The sequence below is a fragment of the Cibotium barometz genome, chromosome 58 (genome assembly GCF_041138505.1).
Source record: "Cibotium barometz isolate CiBa-2024 chromosome 58, ASM4113850v1, whole genome shotgun sequence".
Classification (NCBI taxonomy): Eukaryota; Viridiplantae; Streptophyta; class Polypodiopsida; order Cyatheales; family Cibotiaceae; genus Cibotium; species Cibotium barometz.
Genome location: NC_141103.1, coordinates 9484370 through 9511090, shown reverse-complemented (window position 1 = coordinate 9511090; position 26721 = coordinate 9484370). Strand labels below are relative to the sequence as shown.

The 26721-nt window shown below is 46.0% G+C and overlaps 1 protein-coding gene across 1 annotated transcript in view; it reads left to right on the top strand.

Moving 5' to 3' along the window:
• The window catches only part of LOC147605875 (calcineurin B-like protein 3), an 82890-nt gene that overhangs the window by 15051 nt on the left and 41118 nt on the right, over window positions 1–26721 (top strand). Inside the window, exon 4 of the mRNA XM_086792479.1 lies at window positions 11469–11528. Coding sequence (XP_086648605.1) covers window positions 11469–11528 — 60 coding nt within the window. The remainder of the gene's footprint in view (window positions 1–11468; window positions 11529–26721) is intronic.

Genomic DNA, 26721 nt, shown 5'->3' with positions numbered 1-26721 from the left:
TGGGATGACAGGCTGTGTGACAACCATTCTAGAGACTGGCATAGTTATAGCGCTAGCTCATTTTAGTTGGGTTCACACTATAGAGAACCCGTGTATGTATTGGTTGAGTACCTTTCATATTATGTGTACTCTTATCTTGTATATGGTGTGTTGAGTGTTGAGTGAAGAAGAAGAAGATTTTCAGCCTCTCACCTTGTGTGTTCTCTATTAGGGTTTTGTGTGTGTGTGTGCGTGTGCTTGCAAGAGCTCAAGCTCTCTTCTCCCCTGCATCTTTTCATGGTATCAGAGCCTGGTTCATGCTAAGGGCTGAGTTGCAAGCAAGAGAACCACAGGAAGCGGTACGAGGGTAAGAGCTTCAACTACTCTTCCCTATTTGTGTTGGTGACTACACCCTTGTCGGGAGCTCTACGGGAGGCACCGACAAACGATCTCTGATTGAGGAGCTTTCTTCGCGGGAGTAAAGCTATAGGGCAACTATCGGACAACATTTTCTAGGCCGAAAACACGTTTCGGGCCCGTCTGGATCTCCGTTTTTCAAAAAGCAGGCGATTTCGAGCACTGCGGGTAAGTCATCGATTCTCTGCAGAACTCTGTTTTAAGAACTGCAGGAAGACAGATTGACTGTGCAGACACTGTGGGTGCTGCAAAGAGGTCAATAGTTGCCATTGGGTGTATGTATGCACATTGAAGTTACTGGTTGTGACATTTGAGAGTACTACAGTACCGTTGCAGAAAATACAGCAGTTTGTGCAGAAAAACCAGAGTGCAATTTCTGGTAAAATTGTGTGTTTGGCAAGATGTCAAATGATGGGATAACCCAGATTGTGGCTGAGAAGCTTGATAAGAATAACTTCCATGCTTGGAGGTTCAGGTTGATGAATTTCCTGATGGGAAAGGGCTATTGGGACTACATAGAAGGTGAGCATGAAGAGGCACCGGAGATACCGGACATAAATCCGACTGCTGCTGCAGATGTGAAAGAGTTTAAAGACTGGAACCAAGGAGCCAGGAAAGTTATGTATTGGCTTTCCATTAGTATACAGGACACCATGATTGGGCACATTCAGGATGCCAAGTCCCCTAAGGAGGCGTGGGACACCTTGGTAAAGCTCTATGAAACAAATACCAAGGCACGTAAGATACAGTTGAAGAATGAACTTCATACTGTGGAGAAAAAGAGCATGTCTGTGAATGACTATGCGCTGAAGATAAAGGGTATTGTGGAATCCCTTGCATCTATTGGTGTGTCAGTAGATGATGATGACAAGGTGGAAGTCTGTCTACGTGGTCTCGGGCCACAATACAAGGCATTCAAGACGTCTATTCAGACTCGGGAAAACATTCCCAACTTTACAGATTTGGTGTCTATGCTGATTATAGAAGAGAAGAGCTTGGGTGAAGACCAACAGTCTTCACAAACCAAAAACAGTTCAGAGCAACAGGCATTCTACACAGGTTCAGGAAGAGGATGAGGTAGAGGAGGCCGTGGACGCGGTCAAGGAGGTGGCCGAACAGGTAATCAGAATTATGGCCAGCAGCAGCAACAACAACAGTCCCAGAATACACAACAACAACAACAACAACACACAGGTGGAAGAGGCAGATTCAGAGGCAGGGGGAGTCAAAGAGGCCGTGGAAATTGGCAAAGGCAGTATAATGATGCACGTGAATGCTATTACTGTGGTAAGCCTGGACATGTGCAGGCAGAATGTTATAAGAAGCAAGCTGACATGCAAAATGGGAAAGTGCAGCAAAACAACTATGCATCCTCAAGCAGAAATAAATGAGGACAATGAAAGGTTGTTTGTTATGCAGCATGTCGTGAATGCCATGTCTGAAAATGTTGAAGCAGCACAAAAAGATGATGTGTGGTATGTGGATTCAGGTGCTTCGACCCACATGACAAGTCATGGGGAGTGGTTCAAGGAGATGAAAAACCCGGAAAGACCAGGTTTTGTGGAAACAGGGGATGACACTGCTCATCCAATTGCCCATGTTGGAGATGTGCCATTGTCTATGCAGGATGGCAAAGTGAAGTACCTTGCAGATGTACTTCACGTTCCGAACATAACAAAGAATCTGGTTTCAGTTGGTCAGATGATTGAGCAGGGTTTGCAGGTTCGGTTTAACCCTGATGGTTGTTATGTCGAAGACTTCAAAGACAAGTGCAGGTTGGTTGCAAAAGGCAACAGAGTGGGTAGAATGTTTACGTTGAATGTAGACATGCCTGAAATGAGTGCTGCGATGTTTGCAAATGGTTCAGGAATTGTTGCATACATTGACATTTGGCATAAAAGGATTGGACATGTGAATGTGCAGAGATTGAAGTCTATGCAGACTAAGGGAATTGTGACAGGGCTGCCAAAATTTAAAGTGGAAGGTATGCAGAAAATATGTGAAGCATGCCAATTTGGGAAGCAAACAAAGCATGCGTTTCCACGTAAGAGATATGTGAGTAGAAATGCACTAGATGTTGTGCATTCAGATGTATGGGGTCCTACGAAGACCATATCTATGGGAGGCTGCAGGTACTATGTGACTTTTATTGATGACCACACAAGGAAAGTGTGGGTATATTTCATAAAGGAGAAGAGTGAGGTGTTCACTCACTTTCAGAATTTCAGAGTTTTGGTTGAAAAGCAAACAGGGAAATATGTAAAGTGCCTAAGATCAGATGGAGGGGGAGAGTACTTCTCCAATGAGTTCTCTGAATTTTTGAAGAAGAATGGTATTCGGAGACAGTTTACATGCAGATACACTCCGCAGCAAAATGGAGTTGCTGAGCGGAAAAACAGGCACATTGCTGAGATTGCGCGAGCATTGATGGAAGAGAAAAATATGCCGCATAGCTATTGGGCTGAGGTTGTTTCTACAGCAGTATACATCATGAACAGGACTCCAACTGCAGCCATACATGATGTAACTCCAGAGGAGAGGTTTACTGGCAGAAAACCAGATTTGTCTCATCTGAAAGTCTTTGGGTGCATTGCATATGTGCATGTGCCAGATGAGCTGAGAACTAAGCTGGATTCAAAAGCTGAAAAATGTGTGTTTATTGGATATTCCCTTGAGCAAAAGGGATACAGGTGTTATAACCGTGCTACACGTGAGTTGAGGGTAAGCAGGGATGTTGTTTTTGATGAGATGAGCAGCTGGTATGCTCTTGAAAAAGAAGCTGTTGGGGTTGATGTGAGTGGAAGTGTGGTTGCACAGAATGCAGGTCAGCAATCACAGTCTTTGAGTGGACCAGGATAGTCCTCATCTAGTGGGTCTGTTGATAGACCATGGAGTGGCAGGCTGTGTCATAATACCAGTCCTGCAAATGTGATTAGTATATCACGTAAAGGGAAAGAGAAAGTGGTTGAGTCCCTTGGTATGCCTGACATTTCTGTAGGGCATTCTCATGTTGATGGAGAGTCTAGTGGTTCAGATATGAGCCTTGATGAGGAGCTTGGGATCCCAGCTATGAGAACACCTGGTGTAAAGAAGGCTATGGAAGCCATGAATGAAAAGCTGCGAAGATCTGGGAGAGTGAAAAATCATGTGCAGAGATTTACCTATGATGGTTATGTGGCACATCACTATGCATATATGGCAAAGGTTGTGCAGGTTGTTGAGCCCACATGCATTGATGAGGTTGTTGGAAATGTGTGTTGGGAGAAAGCTATGGATGATGAGATGGATGCACTATATGGAAATGAGACTTGGGATTTAGTGCAATTGCCTGAAGGCAAGAAAGCCATTGGATGCAAGTGGGTGTACAAAGTAAAACATAACAGTGATGGAAGCATAAACAGGTACAAGGGTAGATTGGTAGCCAAAGGATATGCGCAGACATATGGCATTGATTATGAGGAAACTTTCAGCCCAGTTGCCAAGATGGCAACAGTGAGAGTTGTGATAGCAGTGGCTGCGTCAAAGCAATGGTCTTTACATCAGATGGATGTAAAGAATGCATTCTTGCATGGGGATTTGCAAGAAGAGGTGTATATGTTGCAGCCACCTGGTTATGAGGATGTGAGTCACCCCGAGCATGTTTGCAGGTTGAAGAAAGCCTTGTATGGCTTAAAGCAAGCACCAAGAGCATGGTCTGACAAGATTTCTGAATATCTTGTCACTATTGGCTTTCATGTAGCCAATGCAGATTTCTCGCTGTATGTGAGACATGGTGATAGAGGGGTTGTGCTTGTTGTCATCTATGTAGATGACTTGATCATTACGGGGGACCATGATGCAGAGATCTTTGATGTAAAGATCTTGCTTAGACAAAAGTTCGAGATGAAGGATCTGGGGGAGCTCAGATATTTCTTGGGCATTGAGGTGATTAGGTCACCACATGGTATTGGATTACTGTAGAGACAGTATGGCTTGGACATGTTGTCCAAGTATGGTATGACAGGCTGTAAGCCTATCTCAGTGTCATTGGATCAGAATGGCAAGTTGAGTGCAGATTCAGGAGAGATCTTGGAGGATCCTACTATGTATAGGCGCATAGTAGGAAGTTTGATCTACATGACGATCACCAGACCAGATTTGAGCTATGCTGTTGGGTTGGTGAGTCAGTTTATGCAGGTTCCACGGAAACCGCATTTGGATGCAGTGAGACGCATACTGAGGTATGTGAGGTCTACTTTACATTGTGGACTATTCTATGAGATTGGCACAGAGATATGTGTACATGGGTACACAGATGCTGATTGGGCTGGTAGTATCTCAGATAGGAGATCTACTAGTGGATTCATGTTTTCTTTGGGGAGTGCTGCTGTGACTTGGAGCAGTAAGAAGCAGCCTACGGTTGCTCTATCCAGTACAGAGGCCGAGTACAGAGGAGCTGCTATGGCAGCATGTGAGGTAGCTTGGTTGAGAAAGCTACTTGCAGATTTGGGTCTATCAGTCGATAGACAAGTTGTCATTTTCTGTGACAACATTAGCAGTATACAGTTGGCCAGGAATCCAGTCTTTCATGCTCGTACGAAGCATATAGAGGTCCACTACCACTTCGTCAGAGAGAAGGTCTTGGCAGGAGACCTTGACCTTGTTTATGTCAGCACAGAGGATCAGGTAGCTGACATCTTCACCAAAGCATTGGGTACAGAGAAGCTCCGCAGATTCAGGGCTTCGCTTGGTGTGCATGAGATGGAGTTCAGCTCGAGGGGGAGTGTTGAGATATCGAGCTCGTTTAGTGAGGCGGTGGACACTGATGACCCGCCTGGGGGATAGGCTCCACACTTACACCACTGGCATGGTTGGTGAGATCTTGGGTGATATGGGGCCAGTGGGATGACAGGCTGTGTGACAGCCATTCTAGAGACTGGCATAGTTATAGCGCCAGCTCATTTTAGTTGGGTTCACACTATAGAGAACCCGTGTATGTATTGGTTGAGTACCTTTCATATTATGTGTACTCTTATCTTGTATATGGTGTGTTGAGTGTTGAGTGAAGAAGAAGAAGATTTTCAGCCTCTCACCTTGTGTGTTCTCTATTAGGGTTTTGTGTGTGTGCGTGCTTGCAAGAGCTCAAGCTCTCTTCCCCCCTGTATGTATTGGTTGAGTACCTTTCATATTATGTGTACTCTTATCTTGTATATGGTGTGTTGAGTGTTGAGTGAAGAAGAAGAAGATTTTCAGCCTCTCACCTTGTGTGTTCTCTATTAGGGTTTTGTGTGTGTGTGTGTGTGTGCTTGCAAGAGCTCAAGCTCTCTTCCCCCCTGCATCTTTTCAAATAATTGCTCCAACTGAAGCACCAGGATTTGAAGAACTAGGGGCAACCACTGGGGTCTGTGTGGGAGCTGAGCTCACCATGGAAGCTGTGGAGGCAGCGGCGGCGGGCTCTGGAGGCTTCTTAGGACACTCTCGAGAAGTATGTCGTTTTGTATGACAAGAAACATCTACCCTCCTTCTTGTACTGAGAAAGCTCCTCAGCACTCAACTTGCCACCTGTCTTGCTTGCCTCCGCTTTCTGGTTTGGAGTAAGCTTAGACGCATTGTTCGAGTTCTTGGAGCCAGAGGCTCCTGGGCTCTGTCCTGGGGAAGACCCTGTCTGGTTCTGGCCTTTTCTCTCCGAGGCGGTAGCCTTGGGAGTAGCTTGCTGGGAAGTCTTGGGCTTGCCACCATTATGCTTCATTTCTGCACTCTTTGCAAGCCAGAGTGCGTCTTCAAAGGTGGCTGGCCTAAACATACGCACCTTCCACTGGATTTGCGTGTCAAGGCCATACAAAAACTGCCCTTTCTTGTCCGAATCAGATAAGCCTAATTGCAAACACAAAGTTGAAATTCTATTGGCAAACTGAAGGACTGGTTGTGCATTTTGACGCGCTCCCCTGAACTCGTTTTCGAGTCGCTCAATATAGTGGGCGGTAGAAACTGCTGCTTAAGGTCGCGGACAAACTCGTCCCACACATAAGCTGCCATACCTAATCTGGTGTGGGCATGAGCCCATTGAGTCCACCAAGGAATGGCCTCACCTTCCAAAAGTACCATTTGGCTAAGATCACTCTATCAGTATCTGTCTTTCTAACTGCGGCAAAGTAAGCTTCAAACTGATGCAACCATGAATAAAGAGTTGTGGGGTCGAGTTTACCATTATACTTACTGAAGTTCATTTTCTCGGGAAAATGATTCGAGGGCGCCGCCGGTGTCAATGTGGCGTCCAAAGCTGCTAGGTAATGCTCGTGTTCCACGCGTCGCATGGCTTCGTCTTCACGTTGGCGGATCTCCAATGCACGCATCTGCAACTCAAGCAAAGAGCTCGGTTGCGGTCGTGACCCTGGAAGAGGGTCCCTGTGTCAAGGATCTGGAATTTGGGATACTACGGAAGGAGAGGGAGGAGGAGATGGAAAACACGACGCTGGAGAACGGGTACGCTCTTCCAGAGCCAAAATCTGCGCCTTCTGCTCTTCCAACTTGAAGGTCTGGTCTGCGATTGCTCGCATCATCTGCTGGAACATATTTGTAACACTCAACCCTGGTGCCGTAGCTGGGCTGCCCGGTGCACTTTGGTCCCAAGGTTCTTGGTCTCTCTTGTCGTCGAAGCTCGCCATAGCAGGAAAATGCACGAACAATCTGACCGTCCACTATGTGTGTGGGAGACGTCCGGAGGCTGAAAACCAACCGTCCTTCGAGGGACAGGAGTCACTCCGAAAGGGGTAGTCCACCGGCATCTGAAAACCAACCACACGAGCGAGAAAAAATTTTGGTTTCTTTGCTGAATCTTTGCACTTGAAGTAGGCTCTGATACCACTGTAACATGCGGAAGCTTCGGGGGAGATCGGTAACTTCAATGCTCAGAAATCAGCACACTTTTCGGGACGGAATTAACGCACAAAACTGAATGAAGATGTGCAGAAAATAGAGAGAGAGAGAGGGAGAGAGGAGAGGACACAGTATTGGGTCCCGAATACCCTCTGTAGGGCCCCCACCACGAATGGTGTATTTGCTTTATTAGAATGATGTAAATCTGAAAGAAAATACAGAAAAAAACTTGACCTTTCTTGGCTGAGAAATCTCTGCCCTTGACCTGCAGTCCTTCACCCCTTTGTGCTATCAAGCCCCTGGCTGTCCTGGCCCTTTGGTTGCTTGAGCTCTTGGTGAATTATGAGATAACACACTGATTTATGGGCCTTGGTATTTATACTACCAACTAACAGCAGTCGGCCAGCTATAATCCCTGTCAGCTGTCTTTAATTCTGCCCCACGACTGAAATATCAGCATTAAATTCTGAATAAAAGGTATATACTACCAACTAACAGCAGTCGGCCAGCTATAATCCCTGTCAGCTGTCTTTAATTCTGCCCCACGACTGAAATATCAGCATTAAATTCTGAATAAAAGGTATAAACTGCTGTGCATCTCTGATTTGGCTGGCTGGCCCTAGGCGCTTGAGTACAAAGGGGCTGGGCACTGTCTTTAGGCTGTTTGGGGACTGGGCAGCCTGTATGGGCTGCCCCATACTTGCCCTTACAGCCATAAACAGGCTGTATAGCCTGTATGCTTCCCCTAACCTGCCCCTAGGGCTGTCCTACAGCCCCTCCATGGTCTATCCATGGCTGGTGCGTACAGCCAGGGCCTTCCTGGCCCTCATGGGGGTGGTTTACCCTATCCCCATGCCCACACAAGGACTCGGGGTAGCCCTATGGCCTGGCCCCTTTTCCTAAAAGCAAACCCTAACTATCTACACAATGATTTGGCATCCAGTACCATACCAGATACACAGAATCACTGACATCATTCCAGAGGGAGACTCATAGCGCGGACTGGCACTGTTTCATGTGGAGGATAGTGCACACCTGACCTTGGACTCCTGTGCAGGACAATGCACACCTGACCTCGGACGATTGGGATGGATCCTTGGTTGACTTGTCCCGGACTGGGCTCACATGGGACCAATTTACCATCCCAGTTCCTGCACCTTCTGTAGAGATATGTCTATGTGGCATCCAAGTGCGGGATGCACGTGACATGTGTGCCCCGGGGGGGGGGGGGGGGGGGGGCGCGTGCGTTATGTTGGTAGGGCAGGGGAAGAAGGCGCAAGGGAGGCCGAGGCTGGGCAGCAGGTGCAGAGGGCAAGAGGGGTGGGCAGCAGGCATAGGGCTCTCTCTCTCTCTCTCTCTCTCTCTCTCTCTCTCTCTCTCTCGCTATCCGGGAGTTCGTGTCCACATATTGACCCCCGAGAAGACTTCTTTTGTAAAGCTTTCTCATTTGACGATTCATATCGTGTACAAACCTTCCGCTCTACATTTTTTTTCCCAAACCTTTCATTGGTAAAAAATCCAGCACCTTCTATGCACAGCCTCAAGAAAGCCTTAGATTTGATATCAATGCTACATGCACTGGAGAAAGATTATATGTTTAAGACTTACAATTATTTTTTGTGATGTGTTAAATCGAACATTAAATAGAAGAGAGGAGAGAGATCGCACCGGACACCAAACACATGATTGGATCTCAATAAGCCATTGAAGGGTCTCCACCTTGCTATGTATTTACTTTTTACTATTTTTGAAATGAGTACAAAGCGTAGGATTTGACTAGCTTTGAATATGTGGAATGACTTCTACTGAACTGAGTGTGTGTAAGCCCAGCGAGGCATGCCATGACATACTCAACCATGTTTCCAAGAGAGAAAGATATATAGAGAGGGGGGGAGAGAGAAGGGATTTGGGAATTTTGCACAGTACACCACACTGAGTGGGGAATAGGCCCCGCCCCCTTTCAAGGAAAATTCAGGAACAGTCCACAGGCATGTTGGCCAATACATCCAATGAATACAAAATCAAACAAATATGTCGGTGTAGAAATCCAAGGAGTCGATGTGGAGGCACGAGATCTCTGATCCCGAGCACACCACGGGGATGATCCACAAGAATCTCTCACTGGGCTAGCACCAGATCCAAGCCCAAGCCCAAGTCCAAAGTCCAAGTCCAAGTCCAAGTGCAAGTGCAAGTGCAAGTGCAAGTGCAAGCCCAAGCCCAAGCCCAAGCCCAAGTCCAAGTCCAAGTCTAGATCCAAGTCCAAATCCAAATCCAAGTCCAAGTCCAAGTTACATCAACCTTCTTTCCACAACAGATCTCTCCGAATTAGCCTGTATTTTTGAAAAGCAACTTAGGACCAGAAAAGCAGTCCTACTTTTTGCAATAGAACTCTCTGAAATAGCTCGAACGGTTGAAAAGAAACCTTGAGCCATGAAAGCAATCTGCTTTTCGTGATAGAACTCTCTGAAATAACATGTGGATATGGAAAACACCCTTGGTCCACAAAAGCAACCTGCTTTCCACGACCACACTGTCCAAAACATCTCTGAATCCACTTGTCCAATAGCGGGCAAGCCCTATATAAGCTCTGGGACGGAAAGCACCATAAAAGCATGCGATAAACCTCGTTGCTTTTCTTATATACCTGCTGTCCAGCCCTGTTTTCCCTGTTTTCAGCACCTGGGCAGCCCATAGAATCAACGATGATTTCTGGAAACTTGTACAAACATGCGACCAGTCTATGTAGGCATGCATGCTGCCGTAGGTGGCTGTTTACAGCTCTTTCCAGTCCTGTGGGTCAGTGCTTCAGTCAAAAACGGCATGTAAGAAGGATGCTTTTCAGCCCAGGAGCCTTAGATATCAACGATCAGCACATGTGTGCTTTCCTTGCAAGCGATCAACCTTGAAAACCCATTAGGAGAAGGCGAAGGTTCTGGTTGAGGCAGGCAATGCGCATAGATGCAGGATGCACAGAAAGAGGGCTTAATGATGGTGATGATAACGATGAAGATGGTCTTCACACACTCCACGATCTCCTTCATGATGCTACAAGAGAGGTTCAAGTGTTTTTATACTTGAAGAGGGCTCTGCTTTTTGCTAAAAGCTTAACCAAGCTTTTGCTTTTGCCTTTTTCCCTTTGCTTTCCACTTTATAATAAAATATTACTCACTGTTGTCAAAGTGCTTTAACTTTGCTTTTCTAACTTCAGGGCCTTGCTTTTCGGCCTTGGAGCTGTTTTTTGAAAAAGCAGCTTTTAGCTTTTTGGTCCAGCTCTGCCTCCTCTTGCCAGCGGTTCCCTTGGCTCGCGGTCCAGTTTTACTTTTTGCCTTTTCCTTCTTTTCGACCAAGACTGTTGCTTTTTCTTGAGCAAACCTTACGGCCCCTATCCCCATGCCTTCTTCCACTTGTCTGGTGTCCGGGCAAGGCTTCTATCATGTGAAATAGAGCTAGGAGGGCCAAATTCCGGGTAGGTTTGGACATTTGTGGATAGGTTGAAGCGCTCGCATTAATCTACATTTTGCCTTAACAGCATTCACATACAGTCTCTTTTGTCCCTTTTTAGATCTCTACGAAATCCCTATCCGTAATGTGACTAGTGGCCTAAACCTTACTAGTCGTCTAGTGTGATTTAGGCTGATGCATGTGACACACAAAGCAAATACAAACAACTAAGATCAGGAGTTGACATGCTACTGGTCTACGACCTACTTTTGATATCAAAGAATTTAGTAGATACTCATGAGTGGGAATAACACAATTTTATGTACTCATGCACAACCCCTGAGTTATTTGTGTGTAATTATGTTCTACGACCTACTTTTGATATGAAACTCATGAGTGGGAATAACACAATTTTATGTACTCATGCACAACCCCTGAGTTATTTGTGTGTAATTATGTTTTCATTCCCTATGCTTGATAGAGTCAAGTGCATGTAGCCATAGTAGCATGCAATAGTGCTGGTAGCTGTATTTTTGAATGCAACCTACTGTCTCATACACCCTCATTGGCCCATCATACCATCCAGGTAGATAGAAGATAGCGGAACGTTCAAAATGACAAGGGAATGGCATTAACTTGATAAGCACTGGCTTCTCCAACCACCACTCTCACCCATAATCACAATGCCAGACAATGGTTTTGAAGGTTGAAACATGTTGTAGAAGCAATCTAATCATTGCATGCATTCTTACTCTTTTTTGTGGGCTCTTCTGTAGGAAAAATTCCAATTAGCTTTGTTCAAAACTGGGAAAAAAGAAAGCTGGTTTGCAGATCGGGTAAGCTTTTTCTTTCTTTTGCTAGGAACTAAACATCCTTTTGCAGGAGTTCTGGGGGATTATTACTTTGGTGGGCCTATTGAAAAAATAACTTTTTTAGGTGGCATCCTTGGCCATTTTCCCAGCCTGTTAGAACTTTTGCAAATCTGTCTGATATATTGATCCGGAAGATAATCTGTGACATACACAAATTCTGATGTACGGTGAGTTGTCCCTTTTCTAGTCTTGGCAAACCTTAGTTTTTATGTAGTTGTGGTGTACCTAAATTCGACTCATATCACCTCAAATGTTGTCACTTAGCTCTCAAATCTCGGGGTTACTATTTTTCAAACTCTCTTCATAAAATTTTGGCTTTTTTGAAACCTCATCTCTTTAGAGTTTCAGGACCTAGGATGGTGCTTTGACGCTACATTATGCATGGATAATATATCTATATAATGTATATGCAATTATAATTCAACATGATACCTTTGTGAGCTTGTTATGTATATTTTCTAGATAGGAGTGTCCAATCTGGCCTGGACAAGTTTTGGCAGCTCTAAGTCATTGCACTTCCAAAGGTTGAATGTGACTATCATGTGCGTCCTGCACTTGGATGCCATATTGAGATGTTGTACATAACCTTAGGCTAGCAATAAGCACTATATAAGTGAGTCTTGGGTGATTATTGATTCATTGTGGTCTGGATATGGACCAAAGGGCTTACTCCTGCCATGGACATGGTGGATCACGGGTAGTCTCGCCAAGGGCCCTTGTGGGCAGGCACTGGTGGTAGGGGACACCAGGGTTGCCTGGCATGGACTTGTGGTAGTGGAACCTTAGCCCCTGGCTCGGGGGAGGTTTGTGGACGCAAACCTACGGTTTGGTGGGAGCTTGCTTGCACCCCTTTTATTTGGTTTCTCTAATCTTGTTTGTGCCTATGTATTAGGTGATCCTTGGGAGGAGTCTCTCACAGTTAGTATTAGACCTAGAAGTGCAGCAGGAGGTGGTAGAAGGGGTTGAGAAAGATTATTTCGAGGAGCAGATGGCACAACTCCAGGTAGAATTCCGGGAAGAGATCCAGCTTTTGCAGGATCAGGTGGTTGTACTTTAGCGGGTTGTGATTGGTGGAGCAGCTCTTGCGGGACCGGCAGCAATTGCTCCTTCTTTCACACTCCAGGCTTTTTTTTGTGGTGGACTCTTGGCTCAACTGTCGGAATGTACACTTTGGAGTTCCACCCATTCTTGGAAGTGCGGAAGATTTAGATGGTTAGTTATCTCCAGTAGGGGAAAGCCCTGACACGGGGAGAGAACTCAAGAATAAGCCGAGTACTTGGGTGGATTTCGAGATCAGTTTCTCAAGGTGGAGGATGAGTTTGATATTGTGTCCAAGTTTACTGACTTGGATATGAAGAACATGTCTTTAGACACGTATTTACAGAGATTCAAAGAGTCGTAGTCCTGAGCGGCACACATGGATGCGACAACATTGTGTGGGTTTTTAATCCGAGGGATGGCATAAAAACACAAGCTTTAGGTAAAGAATAATCATAGCAAGTCAGTAGAGGATGCCATCCGGTATGCTAGGATTTATGAGGAGAGGATGTCCAGCCAGATAAGGAAGAACGTCTCTCAGAAACCTCAAACCACATAAACCTTTCTCTCCTTGTGAAACACAATTTGTTCAGGTTGAAGAACTTCCTCTAGCTCATAACCTTTGTTGGCTCTATGTGAGACAGGCTCTTCTGGCTATGGCCCCACATACTTGCGCAATAGACTCACATGAAAGGCATTGTGAATCCTCCAATGATCAGGCAATGCAAGCCGGAAAGCAAGCTCATTGATCTGCTTGATCACCTTAAAAGGTACGTAATATCTGGTAGAGAGCTTAGGGCATGCTTCCTCCTTTCTTGGCCTCTTATGGAGTCTTGCTTTCTCAAATTTCAGCAATACCCGATCATTCTCTTTGATGTCCACCTCTCGTCTATGCTTGTCGGTAGCCCTCTTATGCTTATCTCGTGAACGAGCAATAGTTGTCCGTACTTGTGCAAAGGCAACATCAAGATCTTTGACATACTCATTAGTTGCAAAGATCTCATCCTTAGTGCGTAGGATGGGTGGCAATATAACTTTGCCATAAACAATTTCAAATGGGGCCTTTCCCATGGAGGCATGCACTGTGCTGTTGTATGCAAACTCTACTAGTAGTAGGTACTTTTCCCAAGCTATTTTTTGATTTGAAACGTAGCATTTGAGAAGATGCAACACAGCTGAATTTGCAGCCTCACTTTGCCCATCCGTTTGGGGGTGAAAAGCCGACAAGAAGTTCAGCTTAGTGTCCATATTGTCAAACAAAGCTCTCCAAAAGAGGCTTGTAGTCTTGGGATCTCTATCCCCCACAATGGATTTAGGCATACCATGGTGTTTGAACACCTGTGCCACAAATATCTTGACCATATGCTCAGGTTTAATGGTCTTCCTGACCGGCAAGAAGTGTGCTTGCTTGCTAAAGCTGTCAACAATGGTCCAAATAGCATCATTGCCTTGCTGAGTACGAGGCAAATCCATGATAAAATCCATTGCAATACTTCCCATGGCTGTTAGGGAATAGGCAAAGGCTGAAGCAAACCAGGAGCCTTTGCCTCTCAAACGTGACTTTCTGGCAAGTGATACATGCATGTACATATGGCTCTATATCTTTGCGCAGTGCTGGCTAAAAGAAGTAACGCTCAATCATGCGCGTGTAGTAGGCATTGTACCTCTTTGTTCTGCATATAGAGGAGCATGGCACTCATCAATGACCTTTTGCCTCATGTTTGACACAACACACAGGCAATTATCCTAGGTGGCATGTGCATGTCCAACCTCTAAATCAGTCCATATATGCCCAAAGTAAGCATGTGTATGGGACAATTCACACATAGTAGACAAGTCCCCATGTGGGGCAATTGACACTGCAGCCACATATGGCTTTCTAGACAATGCATTTGCTACCACATTCTTCTTCCTGGAGTGTGCATAATCTGAAAATGAAACACAGACACGAAATGTTCTATCCTTGTATGCTTCTGCAAAAGCTTTGTTTGCGTTAAGAAGTACCTTAATCTTTGATGATCCTTCTTGACCATAAAATTAGCCCCAAGAAGGTAGTGTCTCCAAACAGTCAAGGCATAAATTACAGCCAACAACTCCTTCTCATAAATGCCCAAAGAAATCTCTGCATCATGCAAACGACGGCTTTCATAAGCTATGGCATGTCCTTGATTTAGGACAGCCCCAATGCAACTTCCGATGCATAGTGTGAACTCTTAAGGTTATAAAATCTTTGCAAATATAAATAAGGTTAGAAATGATACTTACCACCTATTCACATGCCACAAACTCAGTCAGAAGACAAGGCATTCGCACGGTTTATGGGTGGGTGTTCCGTGACCGTGAACTAGATACGTCATAGCAGGTAGTCACACGAAAACAAGTCACGTGAAATCAGTTTCAAGCCAGCAGAGATGTGTGGACTTGCATTATGCAATTGATATATCTCCCATTCATAGAACCTGTAAATACTAGGCATTCCTGAGTCTGGAACTGGCTTAGCGGGAAGTCTAAACTGGGATCCTTGACAGTGGGTTCCACGTCTTGGCCACACTAAGGGCTACATGAGGCTTGGCCTCCCGTAGGTGAGACGAGTCTTGGCCTCAATACGGGCAATGCAAGTCCCTGGCCTCTTGTACCTTAGCACGAAATAGGGGAAGACCACTTGGGCGGCCAAATGATGACAAGGATGCTAGGATTCGTAGCATGGAGTTTTTGGGTGTATCTGTATTTTCTAACCTTGATATGTTCTATCCTTCCGGGGGATAGTTACCCTACGGTAGACAGACTTTACACAAGACTTGACAAGAAAATTGGAAGAGTAGTTTGGATGGGGTTGTTAGGATTGGGAGGGTGAATCTTTCACCTATATTTGTGCTGATTGATATGATTCCTTGAGAGGGCTATGTCGGGCCGATGGGCATTTCATTTGGTATTGGGAGTAGGACCAAGCGGGGAGCTCCATTGATTTAGACTAGATTGGAGGGATCATTCCACTTGTTGTAGTCAATACCATATTTGGAACGAGTTGTTGTTTTGGGATGATAGAGTCTAAGTGCCGGATTGTGCTGGGAATAGGAGAGGAATTCTTTATGATTGTCGCGACTCGCGTGGCTTCGCTGTGTCGAGCTCTCCAGATGTGCCACATAGCAATACGGCTACAAATCTCCCATCTTTGGTTAGAATCTAGGTGGTGCGCGAACTAGCACTGCAGAAATACAAGGTGAGGGACCTTGAGGGGCAGTCCCCCACTCTCCTCCTCGTATGACATGATGACCGCGGCCTTAGAGGCCCAAGCAAGTGTGCCCCACATTACAATGCCAAACCTGCTGAGACTTCAGGCAATCCCAAAGACAATGACGCTGGGACACTTGGGATGGCCACACCTCGGACATAATACTGGCCCACCCTTGATTGCGAACCAAGTGCTAGGCTTTGCTACTGTTGGAGTGCCCTCAACCTTTGGCATCTGAATCCTACAGCCCAACCGTGCAATGTATGCGAAAATGGGGGTACCAGGCGTCTCCTCTTTGTCCCGGGTCCCACTGGAGACGCATGAGAGGCTGGCCATCCCAAATCCACAAAGGTGAGAATCTCTCTCTTGCCACCTTGGCCGGTGGAGGGTCGATGTGCCACTCACGTGCATGGAAACCAATCACTCTCACCCTCTGCAAGGTGCATCCCCTGAAATCCTCCAAGGGGGTCTCTGCTCTCTCCAGTCGTCGTGACGCTCCTATAGCAGGTCATCCGGAGATTCGACGAACTTGTGTTTTTCTCATCATCCTCAGCCTGATGGGTAGATGGAGAGAGCGGAATCAGGTTTTGTAGGTTATGCTTTGTGCATACGGCTCCACGTGACCATTTTATCGGGTACATCCCTATGGTCGAGTTTGCCTATGATACTACTGAGCATATAGTTCTGGCAATTGCTAGAATATGTTTGATAGGAGCTGGGTTCAAATCCAGATTCCATGATACTTTGATAGCTTGAAGGAGACACAGTTGTGGTGCTTGATAGTTAGTCTCTAAGCATTGGGGTCTCATCAAAGGCGGCTTCATTGTTGTTGGGGTAAAGGCATTATGCCCACCCTTATAGTGTGTACTAGCCCATAAGTTTCATAGTACATAGTACACTTAGTACTTTTAATGTACTAAGTGCACTATGTGTACTTGAGCAAATATACATGTGTGATAGGGGAGTCACACACTCATACTTGATGAGTTGACTTATCCCCACATATGTCTCTCTCTCTCTCTCTCTCTCTCTCTCTCTCTCTCTCTCTCTCCCTTCTTCTCTGTGTGTTTGTCTCTCACATGAAACCCTAATTCTCCCATTCAACTGGTATCAGAGCCACAGACTCTCGCAAAGAGGTCGAGACCTTCGTCAGTAATTTGCTTGCAGTCCTTAATCTTCAGCTTGCAGAGGTGGACACAATGGCGACTAACGAGGAAAAGAGCCTTGTCGCTAATGCTGGTGGTCTTTCGGTCCCCACGGAGAGCAAGCTTGGTGATGCGATCGAAGCGGGTGAAGATTGAGGGCAGATAGGAGATGATCTCGGCGTGAGCGAGAAGGGAGAGGCGTTGGCGCCCCTGGGCCTCCACCGAGTGCCAACGCTTGCAAACGAGCGAGCACTGGTTGCGGACAGTGGCCCCCCATCTTCCGTACAGCACACGCAGGCAGGCGGGTGTCCATACTCAGGCGGCCACGACACTTCACAGTCAGTCGCACCTTTTCTTTGGTTTCTCTTCGAACGGAGGCGACAAGTGGCGTGAGCGTTAGTATCAAGCGGAGGGCATACAGACGACGCTGTCAGAGGCACGTGTGTGAAGGTAGCGCCCAGGACGCGTGACTTGGCTTTCTTGGATCCGTCCATCCATTGACAGCACCACCTGCACGAATACAGGCACGCAGAGCAGAGGCATGGACGGAGGACAGCCTGCAGACAGCTTAGCTTCCTAATTCTCCTGCGACTTTCAAAGGCCAAGCAGTTTTTCAGACTGCAGCAGCATCAACACGACCCCCTCTTTTCTGCAAAAACAGAAATCGGCTGATTTCAGAAATTTGTACGAGGTATTTTGCTTCAATTTTTTGGGATTTTGCATGTCCAATCATCAATTGAGCAGGTACAATCATCAATTGAGCAGGTACAAATCCAAATTGCTCAGATTTTGAGCAAAATTGGCAACAATTAGGTGACATTAGTCACATTCCGCGTCAATTTGCAGGAAATTGGATGTCAAAATTTGGGGCTTTTGATGTAATTGTGCCATTGGGCATTCATACATGCTGTATGATGTGAGCAATCTCACATTGGGGCAAAATTGCAGGAAATTGGAGTGCAAATCAAAGGGCTTTTGTGCCAATTGGGTTGATTTGCATGCAAGCACTGGCATTCGATGCTTTGGGCAATGTGTTGATGCCTGTCAAGCACTCAATGTGCCTGTAAATCAAGGGGCTTCTATGTATTGGATGTATATGTGGCCAGGGGGAAGCATTGTGAAGACTCTGGATGCCTTCATGTGCGTTAATGTACCATGTATGATCAAAAATTGATCTTAAATCAAGGGGCTTTTCAAGATTTTATGCTTGTTGAGCTTGGCAAAGAAGCAGGGAATACTTTGATGCCTTGAACCCTCAGAAATCCACTTGCAGTCAAGGGGCTTTTGCTCAATTTCTGTCCAAGACTGTTGTATGCAGTGGTGGGGACTGTCAAAGTCTGATTTTGCCTCATTTGGACAGCCAGGAGAGCATTTATTGCTACTGTACTTGCTGGTACAGATTGGTACAACTTTGTACAAGTTTGGGCATGGCTGCACATTGATTTGAGTGAGGAAAAGGCTCATTTTCAGCTGCTATACTTGTCGGTACAGATTTGGTACATCATTGGTGAGCACTTAGTACTTTTGTACAGTACTTTGGAAGGGGAACAGAGCACATCTAAGGTGCTGTCCTAAATCTGCAGCAACCAGATTTTGGTGATTTTATCACATACAGTGGGAGTAGAGTTGCATTTGTGCTTCCGCAGTAGGAGATAAACTTTGGGAGAACAACCGTGAGCACTTTGTGTGCCTTTTGGTGCAGTGTTTGCACATCTTGCAGGGAGTCAGGCATTGACTGTGTCAAAGGTTGCATATTGCTATGGCAACCACAGGTGAGAGCTCTTCATTGCTTCACATCAAGAAGCTTGAAGGCTCACATAATTATGACATTTGGCAAACCCAGTGCTATAATGTGTTGCTCCAGAAGAAGCAGCACAAGCCCATCAAAGAAAGGGGTGTAATGCCTGCTTCTCTTACTGCTGAAGAATGGGAAGATATGGATGAGCTAGCAAGATCCACTATCATGTTGTCTGTGTCAGACACTTTACTTTTCAGCATACGTGAAGAGAAGACAGCTTGGGGAATGTGGCAAAGATTGTAGGACTTGTATGCCCAGCAAAGTGCCTCAAGCAAAGTGTATTGGTTGAAGAAACTCATAGGTCTTCAAATGAAGGAAGGGGCGTCTATGGCAGCCCATCTAAATGAGTTTAATGGTGTTGTCAGCCAGGTCATCAATCAAAAGTTGGCAATGGACGATGAGTTCAAAGCCACCTTTCTCTTATGCACTTTGCCAGAGAGTTGGGACACATTCAGGATAGCCACTAGCAATTCAAATGCTATGCTGTCATATGGAAATGTAGAGGGTGCTCTCCTTCAAGAGGAGATGAACAGGAAGAACAACTCTGTTGGAAAGTCCAATGCAATGAATGCACGTGGGAGATCCCAGCAAAGGGGTAAAAGCCAAGAACGGGGAAGGAGCAAGTCCCGCTCCAAAAAGGACTTGGAATGCCATTATTGTGGCAAGAAGGGACACTTCAAAAAGCAATGCTACAAATGGAAGAATGATCAAAAGGAAAAGGGCAAAGGCAAAGACAAAGACAAAGATGCAGCCAAAGATGCAAAGCCAAAGGGCAAAAGTGGAGTCAAGATTGAAGAAGTCAATGTGTCATATGCAGGTGACAGTGAGGATGAAGTCCTATTCATGTCTTCACTTGATGCCCATTCACTTCTTGCAGGAGATGGTCATGGTATGCACTCATGGATCATTGATTTAGGTGCCTCCTTTCATGTCACATGTTGCAGAGACTTGTTTGTCAGGTATACTGCTGGCAATGAAGGAGTAGTTAATTTGGGTGACAACCATGCATGCAAGATTCTTGGCAGAGGTGATGTGAGGCTCGTATTTTCAGATGGCTCACAGCTTATGCTCCATGATGTGAGGCATGTGCCTGAGATCAAGAAGAACCTGCTTTCTACTGGACAGCTTGATGATGCTGATTTTGTTACCACATTTGGTTGTGGAAAGTGGAAGATTAGTAAGGGCTCACTGGTTGTTGCCAGAGGCTCTAAGGTGGACACTCTTTACTTCATGCTCCATGTTGGTGTTTGTCACCATGCTAATGTAAATGCAACCGAGCTGCTGGAAATCTCTATGTGGCATAGCCGGTTGGGACACATGAGTGTCAAAGGAATGGAGCAATTGTCTCGTTTTGGTTACTTGCCTTCTCTAAAGTTTTCAAGTTTTCAGTTTTGTGAGCATTGTATATATGGCAGGCAACTCCAGTGCCCCCACAAGAAAGCTCTTGGACAGAAAGATGCTCAGTTAGAGCTTGTGCATACAGATGTATGTGAGATGCCTCAGCTTTCTTTGGGAGGGGCAAAATATTTTGTGTCTTTTATTGATGATGCCACACGCAAGGTGTGGGTTTATCCTCTTCGTTTGAAGAGTGATACATTCTCAGTGTTTGAGAAGTTTGTTGCTCATGTTGAGAATCAAACTGGCAAAACACTGAAGGCTTTGCGTTCCGACAATGGTGGAGAGTATATGTCCAAACAGTTTCAAGACTTTTGTGATGCTAAAGGCATCAAGAGGGAGCTCTCTACTCCTTATGATCCTCCACAAAACGGGACAGCAGAGAGGATGAACAGGACCATTCAGGAGAAGGTCCATTCTATGTTGTCACATGCTGCGTTACCTCATGGTTTTTGGGCTGAAGCTGTTATGACAGCCGTTCATCTTATAAACAGGTCACCACGAGGCTTGGTGGGAAAGTGCCAGAGGAAGTATGGACAGGGAAGCCTCCGTCCTACAAGCACTTGAGAGTGTTTGGTTGCGTTGCGTACGTGCATATACGCAGGGAAATGCGCACCAAACTTGATCCTAAGTCTCACAAATGCATATTCCTAGGATATGGTGACAGAGGTGAAATGGGGTACAGACTTTGGGATCCAGTGAATAGAAAGATTATACGCAGCAATGATGTCATTTTTGATGAAACATGCATGTATAAGGAGCCTGCAAGGCAACAGGAGCCTGGCAGAGTCATCTTTGATGATGATGGACATCATGGACAACAACCAAGGGCTGTAAATCAGCCATTACAGCATCAAAACCAGCCCTTAAATGGTGCTGAAAATGGTCCAAATGGACAGCCAGAGATGGCAGAAGATATCCCTATGGATATCCCACAGTTAGAGGAGATACCGGGCATGTTTTTTCAACCTTATGGCATGGAACAGGAGCTACCAATAGGTGATATGCAGGCTGGACAGCAACCTGCAAATGATGGTCATTGGGTACGGAGGTCCACAAGACCCTCCAGAGCCCCTGACAGGTTTGTTCCAGGGGTTGACTACTTGATGCTAACTGACAGTGGGGAGCCCTCATGTTATAAGGAGGCTTTATAGAGGGCAGACAAGGCTCTTTGGGAGCGTGCTATGAAGTCAGAGATGGATTCTCTGCACAAAAATGGAACATGGAAGTTGGTGCATTTGCCTACAGGCAAGAAGGTTTTGCCATGCAAGTGGGTTTACAGGCTCAAAGTTGCACCAGATGCAAAGCCAAGATACAAAGCCAGGTTAGTGGCTAAGGGCTTCAAGTAGGAATATGGTGTGGACTTTGATGAGATCTTCTCTCCAGTGGTCAAAATGACCACACTTAGAGCTGTATTAGCTTTGGTTGCTCATGATGATCTGGATTTGATTCAGATGGATGTAAAGACTGCTTTTCTTCACGGTGATCTCCATGAGGAGATATATATGCAACAGCCAGAGGGTTATGCAGTGAATGGAAAGGAGAAGCTTGTACGCAAGCTGAAAAAGAGTCTTTATGGGCTCAAACAGGCACCAAGGGAATGGTATCATAAATTTGATACATTCATGAAATCCCAGGATTTCAGGAGCAGTGACATAGATCACTGCTTATACACCAAGAAAGCTTTGGATGGCAGTCTATTGATCCTCATCTTGTATGTTGATGATATGTTGATTGCGGGGAAATCTCGTAAAGAGATGGATGCCTTGAAGAAGAGGCTGCATCAGACCTTTGATATGACGGATTTGGGTGATGCAAATCACATTTTGGGTATGCGGATACTTCGGGACAGAAATCAGCATGTGTTGTATTTGTCTCAGAAGGAATACATTGGCAAAGTTTTGCAGAGGTTCAATATGGACGGGGGGAAGAAGACTAGTACTCCTTTGCCTCCATATGTGAAACTCAGTGCTATGGACAGCCCACAGTCGGATAGTGACAGGGCTGATATGGCCAAGATTCCGTATGCTTCAGCTTGTGGCAGTCTCATGTATGCCATGGTTGCTACTAGGCCGGACATTGCATTTGCAGTGGGAGTGGTTTCTAGATACATGGCCAAACCTGGCAAGAAGCATTGGGAAGCAGTGAAAGGTGTCATGAGATACCTGAAGGGCACACCGGATATGTGCATATGCTTTGGCAAACAGGATGCATTAGTACATGGTTACACGGATTCGGATTATGCCGGTCATCCAGATAACCGGAAGTCTACTACCGGTTATGTGTTTACATTCATAGGAGGTGCTGTGTCATGGATATCCAGGATGCAGAAGTGCACTGCCTTATCTACTACAGAGGCCGAGTATATTGCAGCAGAGGCTTGCAAGGAGGCATTATGCTATCTCATTTAGTGGTTGATTTGGGTTATACAGGGGATATTCCATTGTTGCATTGTGACAGTTAGAGTGCCATCTAGTTGGCAAAGAACCCTGTCTTTCATGCAAAGACGAAGCATGTGGATGTGAAGTATCACTTCATCAGAGAGGTGATAGAGAACAAGCAAATTCAGCTTGTTAAGATTCATACGGATGACAACCCGGCTGATCTGTTGACAAAGAGTTTGCCTCCAGAGCGGTTTGCTCATTGCAGACACTTGATGGGCATTGAATGAGGCCAGTTTCAGCCTTGATATGGCCTTGTATATTATCATGTACATGCTGTTTTTTCTTTTCCTTTACTTAAGTTCACTTCGCCTTTAAGTGGGAGGTTGTTGGGGTAAAGGCATTATGCCCACCCTTATAGTGTGTACTAGTCCATAAGTTTTATAGTACATAGTACACTTAGTACTTTTAATGTACTAAGTGCACTATGTGTACTTGAGCAAATATACATGTGTGATAGGGGAGTCACACACTCATACTTGATGAGTTGACTTATCCCCACATATGTCTCTCTCTCTCTCTCCCTTCTTCTCTGTGTATGTGTCTCCCACATGAAACCCTAACTCTACAGCGGAGCTTCCATAGCTCATTCAATTGTTGCCTTCAATGAGATTATGACCACGAGCTCCATGCTGGAGAGGTTGTCAGAAGGACTTATTCATTTGATTCCCAAGAAGGGTGGTGGTAGATTGGATATTTGGTAGTGGAGACCCATCACGCTCCTAGGGATCGCCTACAAAATCTTAGCCAAAGCCAATAGTTGGAGACTACAACCTTTCCTCCCCGATTTGATTCATGCCACACATACAGGTCTCGTCCAGGATTAGAGCATTGTGGACAAGATCTTCACCTTTTGGGAGGCGACTACTTCGGCTAGGCTGAGGTAGCAGGATCTTATAGTTCTCCTTCTGGATTTTGAGAAAGCCTATGATAAGGTGGACTGGGGCTTTTTGGAGGGGACGCTGTGCCGCATGGGATTTTCTGAGGAGTGGGTTCGAGGTGTTTTTGGGCCATAGCCAGGTGCTCATTGAGGGGGCTAGAGGTGACAAATTTTTGCTTTCTCGCTTGGTCTGGTAGGACTGTCCATTGGCGCCTTATCTCTTCTTGTTTGTTGCCGATGAGCAATTTTCTCTCCGCTCAAGAGATAGGGCTTCAGGGGTTGTGTCTTCCCATCTGTGCACAAGAGGAGCTGCTTGACTCAAGTTTGCCGATGACACACAACAGCATACTTATCCGGAGATGAGGGGAATCCCTAGAGATTCGCTGATGCGATAGAGGTCTTTTGCCGTGCATCCGGTGCACAAATCAATTGGCACAAGTCGTGTGGATTGTGGGTTGGCACATCGCATGCCCCAACTTGTAGACCAGTGGAGGCTTTAAGTGGATCCCGAGTGGCACTCCAGTTCATTATCTTGGATGCCAGGCTGGTATAAATATTTCCTCGGAGCAACAGTTAGCCCCTCTTATTATGAGCATTCGGAAGAAGCTGTTGTATTGGAGTTGAGCCAGGCTTTCCTTAGTTGGCCGGGTTGTAGTGGTGAACTAGGTTCTTCTCGCCACCACTATGTGGTACATCACCGCTTGTTGGGCCTTTTCCCGGGGTTGCATTGGTCAAGTTCAGTGACAACTATCTTTGGGCTGGTAGTGATGGGTGGCCTGCCAAGGCCAAGGTGCTCTGGAGAGTGATCACTCAGTCTGGACTTGGAGAGGGGGGGGGGTGGGCATCATCGACCCCTGTATTCAGAGCCATGCCCTTTTGGGAAAGTTGATAGTTCGTGGACTTCTTCTGGGTGGTGAGCGTTGGAAGGACTTCCTCCTAGTTAGGATCTCCGCCCGCACCGTAGTGTTGGGAGGTCCCTGGCCTCAGACAAGGCGATGGATTTTCACAGAGATGCGGGTGTGTGGCTTTGGCCTCACATTTGAGGATAGATTTGTAGCCAGCCTCTTGTTGGCTTGGGATCACCTCAAGCTGGCCCTTCGGCTGTCCACTCTAGTTGCATCTTAGGAGCGTCTCCATCAGCCTTTGATTTGGAACTCCCTGGTCCGTTTGCTCCGTGGTCATGTTGGGGTCTCGCCGGCATGTCTCATGGGGATCTTTGAGAATGGGTCTTGCTTGGCCACTCGGAGATTGGCTTATTTTCAAATAGCTGCCCTCAGAGGCCGAGGAGAGGAGCCTCACTGGGAACACACACACACACACACAATGGTTGGGAGTGTTCACATACCTTTGGCCGTCCATGGTGTTGATGAGAGCTCCGCCTTACTCACCTTCTCTATCGGACCACATGATAGACTTGAGAGAGTGGAGCCCCCCTTTGAAGGATTTTAGTGGATGCACCTTGCAGAGGGTGAGGGTGATTGGTCTCCATGAGTAGACCCTCCACCGGCCAAGGTGGCCAGAGAAAGATTCTAGTGGTTATGGATTTGGGAGGGTTGCCCTCTCGCGCGACTCCAGTGGGATGCGGGGGAGTGGATATGGCATGATCCCTAAGACAGTGGTAAGGCTCTTGACACCCCTTTCTATGCTTACATTGCACGACTGGGCTGCAAGACTCAAGATGCCTGCGACGATCGAGGGTACTCCCGTAGCAAGGCACTGGCAGTCTCAGGGCCTTCCTCCTTAGTTTCTCTCAGATTTCTGGAAGAGGCTGTGGGATAGTTTTCGGCTGCGAAAGATTACTCTCTTTCTGTGCAGCTGGCACATCAGAGCCTAGCGGTTGGTACTTGGCTGGCCATTGGAGATAGGCCAGGTGTCTGTTTGAGGTGTGGCCATCTCTAAGAGTCCCAGCGTCATTGCCTTTGGGATTGCTCGAAGGCTTAGCAAGTTTGGCAATGGATTCTCCACATTCTGACCATGGACCGGGTCCTCTCCCACATAGTTACTTGGGGCACAGTTGCTTGGGCCATTGAGGGGGCGAGGCCGCCATGGCATATCAGGAGGATGGTGGGGCACTTGCCTTGCAGGCCTTTCATATCTGTATTTCTGCAATACCAATTCCATCTCCTTCCATTGATCATTTTACTTCTGGTTTCAGAGATGGGACATTCACAATAGTATTACTGTGTTGTACATTTGGAGAGCTCGTTGTAGTGAGGCCATCGAGGGCACCCTAACCCCACCAGCAGAGTCCATCTGGAGCATCTGGCTTGATATCATTGATACCCTCCGTGGACAATGGGGGAAGCTTCAGGGTGGCTCCGACCATATGCGGAAGCACCGCGAGGCCTCCCTGAAGACATCTTCCTTATCAACTATTCGTATCTGGTGATAACGAGTACAGAGGTCAATGTTCGAAGGGTAGGTATCACTTTGCAACCTATCTATCAAATCATCTGTCCTATGAAAGGGATAACTATTCTTTATCGTAACATTATTCAATGAATCCATCCCATCGTGGATATTCTGACCACTGTCATGCATTCTCCTCCTCGTCCAATTGGCTCAGCCTGTAAGGTACAATACTCACAGGCTGAAACCTTGGAATTAAATCCTATCTACCGAACTATTGGGCAGAAGACCACAAGACAATCGACAAATAAAACATCGGTGAAATCTGCCTTGATACTTCCTAAATCTTGTGCCTTCCAAACATTTAATTTAACTTCGTTTAAATTACAATCAACATAAGATGAGAGGGGATCAAGAACATAGTGAAACACTTCATACTGAGAAGTTTTGCTGAGTTTACAAGCATAGAGGTTGGGGGCACAAAATCACCCTAAGAAAAAATTGGAGCATCGTCCATCAAAAAGGACAAAGTACGACGCTTCTAGCATACATAGGTTTCATGGCTGTAAAACCATTTCTTCCTGGAATAACATCATCCCTATCGAGATTTATATTAAAAAATATCTTTGTATAATCCTAGATAAATATCGGTAACCTAGACACTCGCGGGCCTTAGATCTGTCCATGTCCCGCCGCTAGATTCACAAAGTACACATCCGGATTAGATTGTTGGGATAAAAAATTGCCATGTTCAAGTTACATTCCATGCAAGCACTATGATCTAAAAATGTAGTATTTACGGAAGTAATGTTAGGGTTACCTAAGACCTTTCACCTCAGTCACATGAGCTACCTTGAGCTTGTTCCTTGCCCACAGACA